General features: G+C 40.8%; 1 protein-coding gene and 1 pseudogene across 1 annotated transcript; both read left to right on the forward strand.

Moving 5' to 3' along the window:
- Positions 1–1,782: 1,782 nt before the first annotated feature.
- IFN-ALPHA-16 (interferon-alpha-16) lies at positions 1,783–2,352 on the forward strand. Its single transcript, NM_001164855.1, is given in 1 exon segment — positions 1,783–2,352. A coding segment is annotated over 1 exon segment (570 nt).
- A 3,755-nt stretch (positions 2,353–6,107) lies between these two features.
- Positions 6,108–13,235, forward strand: LOC106509149 (interferon alpha-8-like; annotated as a pseudogene).
- Positions 13,236–14,722: the final 1,487 nt, after the last annotated feature.

Here is a 14,722-nt window from a genome sequence, read left to right on the forward strand (position 1 = left end):
TCTTGCAACTTGAAACCCCAGAACCCCATGCAACTTAAAGCAAAGAAAATCGTAGTGGTTTGAACAATAAACTCAGTGGGTATTATTGACACCAGTAGGGGCAAAGTGGAAACATTAGCCATTGTCTATTATAATCTCAGCAAAATGATGCGCAAAATAGTGATGAAGCAAAATAGTTTGGTCACTCATACATGTCTTCCAACAGGATAAGCAAAATCCAAGATACTGCTTTGGTAAACATTATCTGTTGGGTGATTACACTGGGCCTGGTGCTGAGAATTCCACAGAGAATAAGAGACAGTCCAGTCACCACAGAGCTGATTTGCCAAAGATGGTCACATAGCTACTATTTAAAGGTTGGAATGTTGACAGCTTAGGCAACACAAAATCCACAGCAAAATCAAAGGAACTCATGAATGGAGATGAAAGTCAGTTCACTCCACAATAATATTCAATATTCATTCAGTTCTCAATTAACTACAGTGGTGGCTTCCTTTTGCTTGGAAAGAATAGCCTTGCATTGGAACCGCTGAAAGTCCTTTGAGAAATCTGAAATTTAGTGAAAAAATACAGAATAAGACTCAAAGGGATGATGATTCCTAAATCATGCCTCTCTGGGCTCCAAGGGGTGCACACACTAGCTTTCAGGGCCTTGAAAAAATTGTGTTATTAGACTGCTGTGTGGAAGTCCAAATTCAACCCTATCCAACAAAATCTTATTCCTCAGTATTGACTTTTCTCTTTGGCTATTCTGTCCTATCACAAGAGCAGTACTGACACTGAGTTTGCTGAAAATAAACAAATTGTACATATAATCAGTGAGGGGTGGCTTTTACTTACTTATGAGCTTCCATTGGCTGTCTCGTAGATGTGGCTTATGTTTGAGTCTCAGTGTGATTCAGGCTATGGGAGGTAAATACAAACATCAAATTATATCTGTACATTAAATACAAATATGGTTACATTTCATTATTTAATTCCTCTAAAGTCATTCAACACATCAATAATTATGTCAATGCTAAACAGAAAAAATTTGAAAATATCTGTATGTCTATTAGCCAGTGAAGTTAAAAAATATTTTCTAATATGAAGCAAAATTAAAATTAAAGGCTAAAAACAAATATTAAGAAAATAATTTAAGTCTTTCAATGATTTTGACCAGTCTTGAATGATTTTTTAAAAATATATCCATACTTTGGTGTTATCATCTACATGAATGTTGAGTACATAATTTAATACATTCTTATATATGTAAGTCAATATATTACCCTAAAAGTCACTCTGCCAACTTAGTTTGCAAGATTTAGGTATAAAGGCAAATTAAAATTCAATAGCTTTTACATTTCATTCGTAGTTTACAAATTTTGTGTCATTTTTAACTGTCCAGTGAATACAAAGAGTAAGTTTTGTACTTTTTTTTTTTACTGAAAAAATAGAGATATCCATGGACTATATAAATAGATACACAGTATGCCTGTGTTTACATAATTTCATGGGGGAACAATAAGGAAAAAAAAATCTAAAAATGCTCTGTAGAGAGAGGAAGGGAAGGCAATAGTGAAAAAGATATGGCTGAGAAATGTTGCCCTAACCCATTTGGAGAGTGCAAAGTGAAAAGCAGAAACAGAAGTGGAAAGTAAGAGGGAACATTCAGAAAATGGAAATGAATTCGTTCCTATTTAAGACACAGGCCTGAGGGAAGGTCTTCAGACATCCTAGAGAGCGGGGTCACAGAGTCACCCACCTCAGCCAGGACAGCAGCATCTATCTGCAAGGTTCCCAATGGCCCCAACCTCAGCCTTCTTCACGGCCCTGGTGCTGCTCAGCTGCAATGCCATCTGCTCTCTGGGCTGCGACCCGGTTCAGACCCACAGCCTGGCTCACACCAGGGCCCTGAGGCTCCTGGCACAAATGAGGAGAATCTCCCCCTTCTCCTGCCTGGACCACAGAAGGGACTTTGGATTCCCCCAAGAGGCCTTGGGGGGCAACCAGGTCCAGAAGGCTCAAGCCATGGCTCTGGTGCATGAGATGCTCCAGCAGACCTTCCAGCTCTTCAGCACAGAGGGCTCGGCTGCTGCCTGGGATGAGAGCCTCCTGCACCAGTTCTGCACTGGACTGGATCAGCAGCTCAGGGACCTGGAAGCCTGTGTCATGCAGGAGGTGGGGCTGGAAGGGACGCCCCTGCTGGAGGAGGACTCCATCCTGGCTGTGAGGAAATACTTCCACAGACTCACCCTCTATCTGCAAGAGAAGAGCTACAGCCCCTGTGCCTGGGAGATCATCAGGGCAGAAGTCATGAGAGCCTTCTCTTCCTCCACAAACCTGCAAGACAGACTCAGGAGGAAGGAGTGACAGACACCTGGTTCATCTCGGAAATGCTTCTCACTGACTAACAAGCCCACACTTCCTCCTGTGCTGCCATGTCACAGCCCCTCATTTCTGCTGTCATCCTGCCATGAAATGAATCAATCTGTCAAAGGTTTTCAGAAGCATTACGCAAAATCCTGTTCTACTCTTCAGGCACTGGTTCTCTACAGATCCCTTGCTGATCTATTTATTTATCTATTTAAATATTTATTTATCTATCTATAAGATTTTAAGTATTTTTGTACATTTAACATTGCATGCACCTTATAAAACATCCTTGTATTTGATCTATTTATTACCTTTATTTATTAAAATTGTACTGTAGGAAACATCTTGTATTTGTTTAATAATAAAAAGAAATACCAAGCCTGAATGTGCAACCTGATTAAATAATTGTATGATGCAATTCACTTCCCCATCACTGTGACATTCAAGTTAGAAGTGAATATAAACTCGAATTGTATGAACTTAACCTTAAGACGGTGGGAAGTCCTGCAAAGGAAATGTGGTGGAATGATCATGGGTTAACAGGACAAGAGGGAAGGGAGAGAAGACTGTGTGTAAAAGTCTGAAACTGCTTAGAAAACACAATGTGTTCACTTAAACTGAAGGTGGAGAGTGCTCCCTACTTGAGAAAACAGATGGCACTGGTCACCTTAGTGAGAGCTGACTGGGTGGGATTCACCAGCAGAAACCATCCTGGAAAAGGCGGGAGGGTGATGACAGATGAGAACGCCCCTTGTTTTTTTCACCTGGGGATTCATTTTACTACTTTCATTCTCCTCATGGTCACATTTGCTTTTGATTTTTTTGACCCCAGTGCATCCAAGGGCAATGAGAGCTTTCTAAGAAAGTTGAGGGAGGAAAGAAAACTATGACATAGTGAAAATTATGGAAACTAAAGTTATAGACTACCTGTGTTTCCCTTTTTACCTCTCTATTTTGGTTTCTGATTCAAGAAGAAAGAGAATAATTCAGAAGCTGCAAGACAACCATGCAGAGAAATAGCAAGTAAAAGAGAACATATATAAAGTTAAGATTCTGAAATCAACGGTGAAAAGAAAGCTACTGTTTTCTAGCATCATGTGCCTTACATCTTCCCTGCCCTGCACCTTGACTGTGACATGGAGAATCATGAATCAAGAAGCTCCACAGAAATGTACTCAATGATCTAATGATTATTTGTTACTTCATTATAAGGTTCTGATGGGAGGTTAACAGAAGCTTGTGGTGTGAGGTGTGACGGAAAAATAATCTAAGAATATCCTTTGTTAATCATAATTTTGACTAATTATTATGAATTCTGTGCTCATGATACAATGGTGAGTAAGACATAGACCTTTCTCCTATATTGGCTTCTTGAAAAAAAGGTCTAATAAAGTCATTTTCAAGAAGGCAAATCAAGATGGATGAGGTGGCTTGGCTGACATGCCTCATCCGCATTTCATAAAGCGGACAGAAACAGAGCCAATGACCAGAGGGAAACAAAGTCAAATTCCTAGAAAATTCTCACCCTGAAGGCCAATTTACCATAATTCCTTTTACCCCATGTACCATATTCAACTTTCAACAGAAACGGAAAGGGAATAAACAGTTTGAAGAGACAGAGCAAGTATCAGAACTAGAACCAGAGAGAGTACAGAGTTAGGAATTATCAGACCAGGAGTTTAAAATAACAGTGCTTTTTGTGCAAAGGGCTCTAAATTACCTATTTATGTATTCATCTGCTTCATCTCAGTCAGACCATGTATGCTATTTAAAATTCTTTTGTACATACAGTATCATGAGCAACTTTATACCATATTCAAAACTAACAAACAGGCTTACCTTTATCTTTTATCAAATTATTTTTGGTTATTTTATGACATTTTCCCTAGAAGACATCTTGGAGTTGTTTATTCTCATATAAAGAAATAGTTTAAAATTGCAATCCACACTAAACATTGGATGATTGTATTCTACTCAATTCTTTCAGTTAATTATATTTTTAAAACTTCACATTCTTACATCAGATACGTGATAGTTCACCTATCTGCTGTAAGAACACAGAGGTGGATAAAACAAATATCAAAACTCTTCTTCTGGAGCTTTTAGTTTGGCAGAGAAAGACATAAGAACAATAATTATGTTAAATTATTTCAATTAGGTTGCCTGCTTCAATGAGAATGAGAGAGGCAGAGGGATTCTCTTGCCATAATCTCGAATGAGGCCTCTCAAGAAGGGGAGAAAGCAGATGTGCTCTAGAAAGTGCCCCCCCCCCAAAAAAAAACAAGACAGATTTCCCATTGGTAGATAGGTATGTGGCTCTGGAATCTGCAACAATGGATATCCTGGAGATATTAATTTGCAACTTAAGTATGTTTAGAAATCAGGACATGGTAGGGAATGTCCTTCTTATCAGCAGGCTGTAGAATGAAAAGATGACCTAAAGCTTATGAGGACCTTGAACTTTTAAGCCTGACACAGAGAAGGAGACTCTGCAAAGGGCACAGAGATGGAGGAGCCAGTGCAGTTAGGAGTCAGCCAGGGAAGAAGAACCTTCAGAAAGCACTGAAGAAGAAAACAAAGGAGAACTGCACACGATGAAACTTTAATAATTATTTAGTGGGGACAGTGGATTCTGTATTGAATCTAGATGCTGCCAGGACAATCATGGAATTCTGGGGGACCCCGTTACTTCCTTGAGCCTCAGTTTCCTCAAATGTAAAGTGAAACTCTTCCTAGAGCTGTTCTGAGGAGTAGAAAGTATGAAACATTCAAGAGCACTTAGCAGCGTTGCATCCCCTGAGTGAAGGCTAAACAGGTAGTGACTATTTTCTTGTTTTCATGTAAAGAGACATGGCAAAAATGAATTCTCCTACCCCTCTCTCTGTAACTGACTGCACAACACTGACAGTCTGCAAAACAGAATTGGGAAATAGTGTCTCATCAACCATATAGAATTGTACACACAATAATATAATACATATACATGTCTGTGGTACACTTATATAAAATAGAGACACCATAAGATATACTACATTTAATATACTACATATCTATCTGCTGATCCTCATACCTGGAACACTTTCCTCTTCCTCTCTGCTTTCCTGGATCCCATTCTTGCACTGCAACATCACAATACTTTCCATCTTCCCAGTACAGAAATCCTCATTCACAGGCTGCATTAAGCTGTACTGCCCATTCACACAGCTGTTTCCTTTCTCTTTAGGGCTTCAGGCTGTTAGTTTCCCCTTAAGACAAGAAAGCCACCAAGTGCAAGCAGAAGTTGAGGGAAAGTTCTAGGTTTCACTAGAGCGTGACTCCAGGCTCTCTGCCTGCCAAGCACTGCAGGTCCAGACTGTCCAGCCTCCAAGAAACACAAGAAATAGAGGGAACCCTGCCCAACCTGAACTTTAGGGGAACTCAGGAGCTCAGCTGTGCCTCTATTGGGCGCTTCCACATGCTGATGGCATCAGGAGGGTCTCCCCTGGCTCAGGACTCTCACTGATTCAAAAAGCCCAAAGCCCAGGATTCATGGAGGTGAAAGTCAGCAGCAGCTGGAGAACTTGGAACAGGAACAGAGATGTTTTAAGCTTTCACCAGAACAGCAGCAGATCTTTGGGACAAAAACAACATGCATGAGCTGCACTGAAGCAACACTTTCTCCAGAACATTCCTTTTCGGAAAATGCGAGACTGAAGTGGATGCTGAGAGCACAGGGAGCACACAAACACATGGCCCCTAGCGGTGTCCCCAGCATGGGGACACTGATATCACAGCAGCTTGCAGAGCATCAGAAGGGACAAGGGTTCCTCCAGTGCCAGCTGAAAACCTGTTTCCTCCTTAGGACCCAGCAAGTCATCACAGAGCGGAGAAGGATATTCCTGGGAACAATGCCATCCAAGGAGTTTCTCACTTTGCATCATGATACAGCCTCTTTGAAAGGTGAAAAGAATAAAGCCATGCTGAACAGAAGGCACACAGACAGGGATTCTGATACCTTAGCAACCAGTGGGGTACAGCCTTCCCAGGAGGACATGCTGTGCTCAGCAATGTGCACCCTGGAAGATGACGACTTCTCAAAGCAACAAAGACCTTTCTGGAAACACATTTATGTAATTTAGGCAATTTGAAAAGTGGACATTAATGGATCAGTCTGTTTTCTTTGTAGCTGCTGCATACTGCACTAAGTAGGGACATTTAAAGTCAAAGGAACATTTCAAGTCTTTTAGAGGTTTGGAAAACATCCTCAGAATTAGCAACCAAACAGTAAGCAAAAAAACAAAAACAAAAGCAAAACAATACAAAACAAAACAGTCCTAAATAATTGCAAAAAAAATGTCCTCTTATCAATGAATGCTGTTTTAAATAATATTTTATTTCAATCCTGCAGTATTGTTTTGTGATGCTTTAATAGTTTGAGACTAGAAACATGAATTAAGACAACTATTCTGGAGTTCTTGGCTCAGCAGTTAACAGATCTGATTTGCATCCATGAGGAAGCAGGTTTGATCCCTGGCCTTGCTCAGTGGGTTAAGGATCCGGTGTTGACGTGAGCTGTAGTGTAGGTCACAGACGTGGCTAGGCCAGCAGCAACAGCTCTGACTTGATCCTTAGCCTGGGAACACCCATATGCTGCAGAAAAAAAAAACAAAAACAAAAACAAAAGAAAACAAAAAAAAAACAACTAATCTAAGAAGTTTTTCTGATTGTTAAGTTCAAACCAGACTCTCCTCTGGGATATATGGTGTTCCTGGGGCTAGGATCAGATCCAAGCTGCCATGCCACCTAAGATGCAGATGCAGGGTGGGGGATCAAACCTCTGTCCTGGCCGATCCAATTGTACCACAGCAGGAAGTCCTAAGCACCCTTCAAAACCTCCACTGCCTCTGTCTAGGAATCACATATACTCCTCCAACTTGGTCATTCAAAACCCTAATCAGGAGCCATGTCTTAACCATTAGTTAGAACAATAAAAAGAGACTCCTTACTGGGCTCTCAGTAGACAACAGAAGGTCCAGTCTGGGCTGGAGGGAGAGGCAGACTTGTCTTTGGGAATGAGTAGAGCAGGCTGAACTGAAGAGGACTCCTGGGAAACCAGTGAGGTCCTTGTGGACTGAACAAACAACCGACACCATGCAAGCTGGGAGTTCAGTTATTTGGGAGGATTTTCTAAGGACTATAGCCTGGAGGACAGCTCTAAGGATCTGCTTCAGGGAGTTGGGGGGGCCAGTATATATATGATTTTGGCAAATAGGATATGTCCCATCAAGGACACATCATGGTGAAAGGTTGCTGCTTGTCAAGAGAAGCAGATGTCTCTGCTAAGGACTTTACTTCTTTTCTAGGTGTGAGAAGAGGTAAGAAATTGGGTTCATAAAATTTTCCCCTTAAATGAACCTGAAGGCCCGATCTGTCAGTTTTCCCAGAAAGAGAGTGCCTCCTTCTTGATCCCTACCTGGACCTCCTTTCAGGGTGTATTAAAGTCCAGTGACTTCATTCCTATGGAATCAGATTGAGTGACTTTTTTTTGTTTGTTTGTTTGTTTTTGCTTTTTAGGGTCGCACACATGGCATAGCATATGGAAGTTTCCAGAGCAGGGGTCCAATTGGAGCTACAGTTGCTGGCCTATGCCACAGCCACAGCAACGCAGGGTCCGAGCTGCGTCTGCAACCTACACCACAGCTCACAGCAATACTGTGATCCTTAACCCACTGAGCGAGGCCAGGGGTCAAACCTGTATCCTCATGGATCCTAGTCAGATTCGTTAACCACTGAGCCACGAATGGAACTCCAAGAGTGACTTCTTAGTTTTCATCCTAAAGGAGAAATGTCAGCGTTTATGTGGCTAGACACTGTTAGGTGCTTTCTCTTCATTCTTAAAGTCATGAGAAATAGCAAGTGTTACAAAAATAAATGCCTATTTATAAATCTGAAACAAACTCACACATTTTAAGACCAATCTTATGGATAAAATAGGTGAAACCATTGGAGGCATTGGAAGAATTGGGAGGCTGGGAATAACATATACACACACTACTGTATGAAATAATGATTAACCAGAACATACAGAATGGCAGAGTAAAATCTGCTCAATAGCTTGTAATAACCTACACAGGAAAAGAAAATGGATATATTTCTATATGTGGCTGATGTACTCTGCTATACACATGAAACTAACACAACTTTGTAAGTCAACTGTACTCCAATATAAATAAATAAATAAATAAATAACAAATGAATAAACTACAGCTGTCTGCTGTTAGGGGTTAATAAAATGGAATGGGAAAAAAATTCATTTTAGGAGTTCCCATTGTATCTCAGTGGACTAAGAATCCCACTCGTATCCATGAGGATGTGGGTTCAATCCTTGGCTTCACTCAGTGGGTTAAGGATCCAGCATGGCTGACAGCTGTGGCTTAGGTCACAGCTGTGGCTCCGATCTGAGGCTGGAGCATGGGCTGGCTTCTATGGCTCTGGTTCATCCTCTAGACTGGGAACTTTCATATGCTGCAGGCATGCCCTGAAAAGACAAAGACAAATTTATTTTACTATATTGTGATGAAGATATTACTCATGAAATCATAGATTGCTTTTTTCTTGTGTTTTCAAAAATCTACTCACTGCTAACTACTTAATAGAGATAATAGAGATTTTCAATATTTTTCATTAGAACTTAAAGTCACTTCTGTTGACTCAGACCACACTCCCTGCTGTCCTACAAAACAACAACAGCAAACATTGGAAACTGAAATGCAATTAACAGTCTTCTGTCATCACACTTTCTTCTTTCCAATTATTTCCTTCGTTCCTAAAGATCATGTTCTTTTCCACCCTTCACTTTCTTTAATAAGCTGTTCCAGACAAATCACTGTAAAGCCCCTCACTCACGTTTGCCCTTGTACACTAGTACACTTGAAAGAGTTTATCCATCCAGATTTGTATTTCCCTCCAGCTGTCTAGGTGAATGTGATCAAAAACACGGCCAATGAGAGGATTGTGGAAACATTTTAAAGCACTTACAAAGTGGTTAGTTCCTGATAGACAAGTTATAATATTCAGCAATTACTTTTTAATATCCAGATTGAGATCACCATCTAGAATCATCTAAATCCCTTCCTTGTAATTCTAGTTTTCTCTAAGCACTCTTTTCATTGCCTGAGTGGATTTTTCACCTAGACAGATGCTCAGCAAGGCTGATCTCCAAGATCCCGCCAGAGAGGATTAGCCTTCTACCAACTGGGGTTCTGGTTTCCAGCTTATTGTAAGCTGACTTCTTCCTTCTCTCTTCAAAACGGATCACATGAGGATTAAATTTTAAAAAATTCACGTGGCTCATTCTACAAGTCTGAAGGCAGTCACGTGACCCAAGAAGTGTGTCTTCTTTGAGCCTCTGGCAGAAGCAGCCACATGCCTGCCTTCCTGTTGTACATACTGGCCTCACCCTTCCCCCCTGCATAGCCTTGTCCCCATCTGTGCTGCACTGAAGTTTGCCAACTTAGAATATGTCATTGGGTCAGGGGAAAACCACTTCCCTTCTTTCACAGTCATGACGTTCAGACTTATACTTGTTTTCTCTTTGCCCACAAAACAATGCAGATTTTACTTTCTAGGAGAGGTGCAAAGAGAAACAAAAAACTAAAGTCTGGAAAATGAAAGAGACTGTAGTCCCTTTGCCTTTCTTTTACTTCCCTTTACTGCTCTTACCTCATCATGAATCCAAACTACTGTAGCAGCAGCAGGATTAATCTTGCCCAATCAGCCCCTCAGTGAACATAGTTTATAAAAATTTTAAGTGAAGAGTCACACACACGTAAAGGAAAGAAGGCAACTTCTCCCAGACACAGAGGACGTGCGAAGCCCAGTGGTTTCCACTGACCAACTGAACAACCGAAGGTCACTGGATTCTGTGCCATGAGCTTCTCAAGAGAGACAAGATCATCATTGAATCCCCTGCCTCAGCTTCAAAACTTTGAGATTAACAAGTGTTCAGTAGTCTAAGTAACAAACGCAATGATAAAATTTGTATTTGGCAAAATACAAATTATGTGTCTATTCAAGGTAAAGTGTTTGCAATTGGATAATTCCTCCACCTCCTTAGACACAACAAACATTTGCTCTCAGCATCTGAGGGCTGCTGACGCATTTGATACCTGAGAGAGGACACAGGTCAGGAGAGGAGGAGGTTACCACTGAGGACTAGGGGCCTTCAGGCAAACACTCTGGGGGCAAGGGGATTGGGAGTCCAGGAGGATGAATTATATTCCCAACAAATAAACAAGCGCCTCTGTAGAGAGGCCCTAAATGCAAACACAAACTCTAGGAGAGGCATGGCCTACAGGACTGTGAAGGAGCAGAGCACAAGCTTCCACCCTTAGAGTGGTGCCTGGGGCAATTTGGAGAGAAATCCTATAACTCTTGAAGTGTTTTGCACAGAACCAGCATTTAGGAAGGTTGTCTGAAAAAATATGGTTGCTCTGTGAATCATAGAAATGAGATGAATAGTCCTTCCCTCATCTTTAGATGGTCTCAGACCACCTCTGGTGATATCAAGACACAGATTTTTTAAAAAAGTTTTATAGACCAGGACTTGGGTTAAAAATACAAATCAGGGCCAGGGTGATAAGCTAGAGGACATTCCTGTATTTTCAGCTGTGGAAGATCACCACACTAATTCTAACTATTTCCTGGAGGAGTATTAGGGTAAAGTAAGCAAATACTTTCCTAGAGCATGGATTATAAAGAGACCCCAAATCTATGTAACCAAGATAAAGAATATTTTAATGCAATATTAAAAAAATAAAAATTCTAAAACCTAGATGTGATGAACAAAATATCAACATTTTAAATAAAGCAACATTGACCCTGCGCTTGCAACTCCCTCAGAGTCTTTCAAAGGGAGCTTTCAAGTTGCCAATGACATCTGAGCAAATTCCATTAAGTCTCTAAAATTCTTACCAAAAAAGTTTTACAAAGTTCTGATGTACTATATGTCCCAACAGCTTGTACAGGAAAATGAACTCCTTTTTCACACAACATAGTCAAGGTGGAGTCCTAGAAACAGTGTTTCAGTAACCTGACTTAAATATTATTAAAAACTGGCACAGAGCCAGAACTTGTCAAACATGGAAATTCTCTCAATTAATAACAAGCAAAAAAAAAAAAAAAGGAATCTCGAAAACATTAATATTATTTTAACACTTCCATTAAAGCCTGGAAGGTAAAATTAAAAGTATATTAAATGATTACTTTGATTTAAAATAAGTAAAGTTTTGGAATGCCTTTGTCGGGCAACATCTAGCTTGAGGATCCTGGTGGCATTGGCACTGTCACGGCCAGGGGTTGCAACATAGCAGTGGCTGAGGTTCCATCCCTGGCCCTGGTCTGGGAATTTCCCCATGCCATAGGCTTGGCAAAATAAATAAATAAATGAATAAATAAATAATAAAGTTTAAATAAAGTTTGATATAATGTGTTTAATATTCAAATATATTTTAATATTCTTTTTATATTTTAAAATATTCCAATGAAATATTAATCTAATGTAAAAGTAATTTAAAGATATCCATTAAATTAAAATAAATTTAATTAAAACATTTAAAAAGTAAAATGCCATGAGCTTTTAAAAAATTCCTACGTTTCACTTCTTCAATACTTTCTCTTCCACTTCAACGCTGTAGCCTTCAAAGACACCAGACAAGTCACAGAGAATTTAGAGGCACAGCTTCCCAGTCCTCTAGCTTCAAGGGGACACGCCCCAAATCACACCCCAAGGCATCCCTAACTCCCTGCGGTCCTCCCAACGCCGCCACCGCCGCCGCCGCCGCTTGCCTCTTTCTCTCAGCTGCCCCTGCATCGCTCCTAAAACGCCCGATTCTGTAAAGTCGGCTACAACTCGCTCTCATTCTGAGCCTCGCACCCCTCAGAAAATAGATTCTTCCATAAAAATGGGCTCACTAAAGTTTCTGTGAGAAAAAAACGCAGAAAACTCAGCCGGAAGCCCAGAAAATGAATGGCAAGGTTCCCTGATCCCTACCAGACGAAAATGTTGCTGGTGAGGCCGGGACTAGCCTCGCTCTTCAGCATTAAGGCCTCGGAAAGGAAGGGTTTTCGTGCACTATTACAGCAGCACCAACTTGCTCCGTGGAGACGGTTAGCTCTTTCTCCCGTGCTGCCAGATCCGCTGAAACTGCAAACACTCAGAAGTCCTGTTTCCCAAACGCGATAAGAAGACATCCATCCTGCGGCCTCTTGCGTCCGCCCGTAGAAGCACACTGCCCGGGATCCCGAAAGGAAAGTTAGAGCTGACATTCCTGTTTACAGTTTAGCGGTGCCCGCCCTCTGGCGGCCCTCTCGTGAATCACGGAAATTCTCAGTGGCCCACATCTATTTGCTCCAGGCAGGAGTGACACTCTCCTCCATCCCTGCTGGCTCTCTTGGCTAGAACTTGCCTGGCATCCATAGCCTCGAGAACAGGGAAATCGCCATGCTTTTGTGACAGATGAAAAGGATCTCCTCTCAGTCAGGCCTAAAAGACAGAACTGACTTCCAGTTTCCTTGGAAGAGGGAACACCACTCAAAACCAGACATCTCAAGGCACCTGTTACCACCCTCTGACACTCCAGCAGATCATCAACCTCTTCAACACAGAGCACAGCCTTGCTTCTTGGAACAACACCCTCCTTGATCAACTACTCTCTAGCCTTGATCACAACCTGGAAAAACTAGAGCAGATGTAAGAAGACAATCTGGCTTGTCTCTATTTGGGAATTGTTGTCTGGAAGTATTTCCAAAGAATCCATCGCTATCTGAAAGAAAAGGAATATAGCTTCTGTGCCTGGGAGGTTGTCAGAGTTGAAATTGAAGTGTATCTTTCCCTCATGTAACAATCCTCAAAGAAAAGTCAAGAGAGAAAAAAGTCACACTTGTGACACAGCCTAATCAGTAACATTATTGTTTGATTTGACCTGCAAAACAATGTCAACTCAGATTTCCATACATGCTGAAAAATATTTGAAATGAAAATCATGAAGTATCAAAAATATGTTTAGAGAAAATATGACTATTTTCTTGAATAAATGTTTTATAGAGTAATTTCTTAAATTTGATTAAGATATTTGAGGCCATTTGCTGTTCCTATGTGGGAGGTTTATTTCTCCCCAGGGAGAGAAGGTTCTGAGAGAAGGATTCAGGTTGATTCCCAAACCTTTTTAACAGAAAGGTTTTTAGCATAGTCTATTGTTAAAGACATTTGTCAGTTGCCTTAATGCTACCTGCTATAACAAATAAAGAGAAAACTGTCAACAATCTGATCATAAAGAGAAATTTATCTTTCCTGTGTATCAGCGCACAATGCAGGCACCCCTGATCAGGTGAATGTTCTGATTGGCTCTCCTCTAAACAGTGATTCAGTGTCATAAATACCTGCTATTTTGTGGCTTTGGCATATTCAACATATGCCTTGAAACTTCTCTGCAGTTGTTCAGGTTTTATCTAGTCCACAATAAAGGGAGTAAGCATGGGGAGAGCATAGGATGTTTTCAAAGCCTAGATCAGTACAGGGCAACATCACTTCTGCTCACACTAGTTGGCCTGAATTGATGCTCATAGGAATCTGAGTGCAGAGAAGTTGGGCAATGACTCCGTGACTAGTGTTAGTTGAGAAAAGTTCACTGAATGAGACCACCTTTCATTTTACACTATTTATAATAATGACATTCTGGGTGGGAAAAAAACAACCAATGTTCTTGTCTGCACACAGTTTTTAAAAAACAATCTGAGCCAAAGTATGAGTCCATGATATCAGCTTAGGTATGGTGACATAGCTGTCACTCATTAGAGTTCTAGCATCATTGGTTCTGAGAGAAGGATTCAGGTTGATTCCCAAACGCATAGGCTACTGAGGAAAATATCCCCACCTGTAGACCCATTACAACTGGTTTCCTTTTTCCCTGGGGAGACAAGAAAAATATGACCAGGCAGCTCCTTGCAAGTTCTTGAGGATCACTGAACTAAAAGTGAGAGTGAGTGAGTCTTCCATTTAAATCCTGGCCTGTGATTCTCATCCTGATCTTCTGAATATTGAAGATGCAAACCTGAAGAAAATACTCCTGCAAATAATCTTTAAAAAAATACCTTGTGCAAAATTGCATTATAACTTCCCTTGTAGAACCATGAATAATTAATCCATAAAGAGTCTTTACATTGTTGTCCTCTCACATCACATCTATGCAATATCTGTTAGTATTATTACTCCTCCTATTATACCATGATTGTTCCCTTCATGAATACTGACTGGGCTCCTGAAATGATAGGGGCTGGACTAGATGTCTAGGAATCAAGACAGACATCTTGGCTTGATGACAGACATCAG

The sequence above is a fragment of the Sus scrofa genome, chromosome 1, assembly GCF_054392235.1.
Source record: "Sus scrofa isolate SSC_HxYL_T2T_F1_AM1 chromosome 1, Sscrofa_HxYL_maternal_Yorkshire_Landrace_v2.0, whole genome shotgun sequence".
In the NCBI taxonomy this organism is placed as follows: Eukaryota; Metazoa; Chordata; class Mammalia; order Artiodactyla; family Suidae; genus Sus; species Sus scrofa.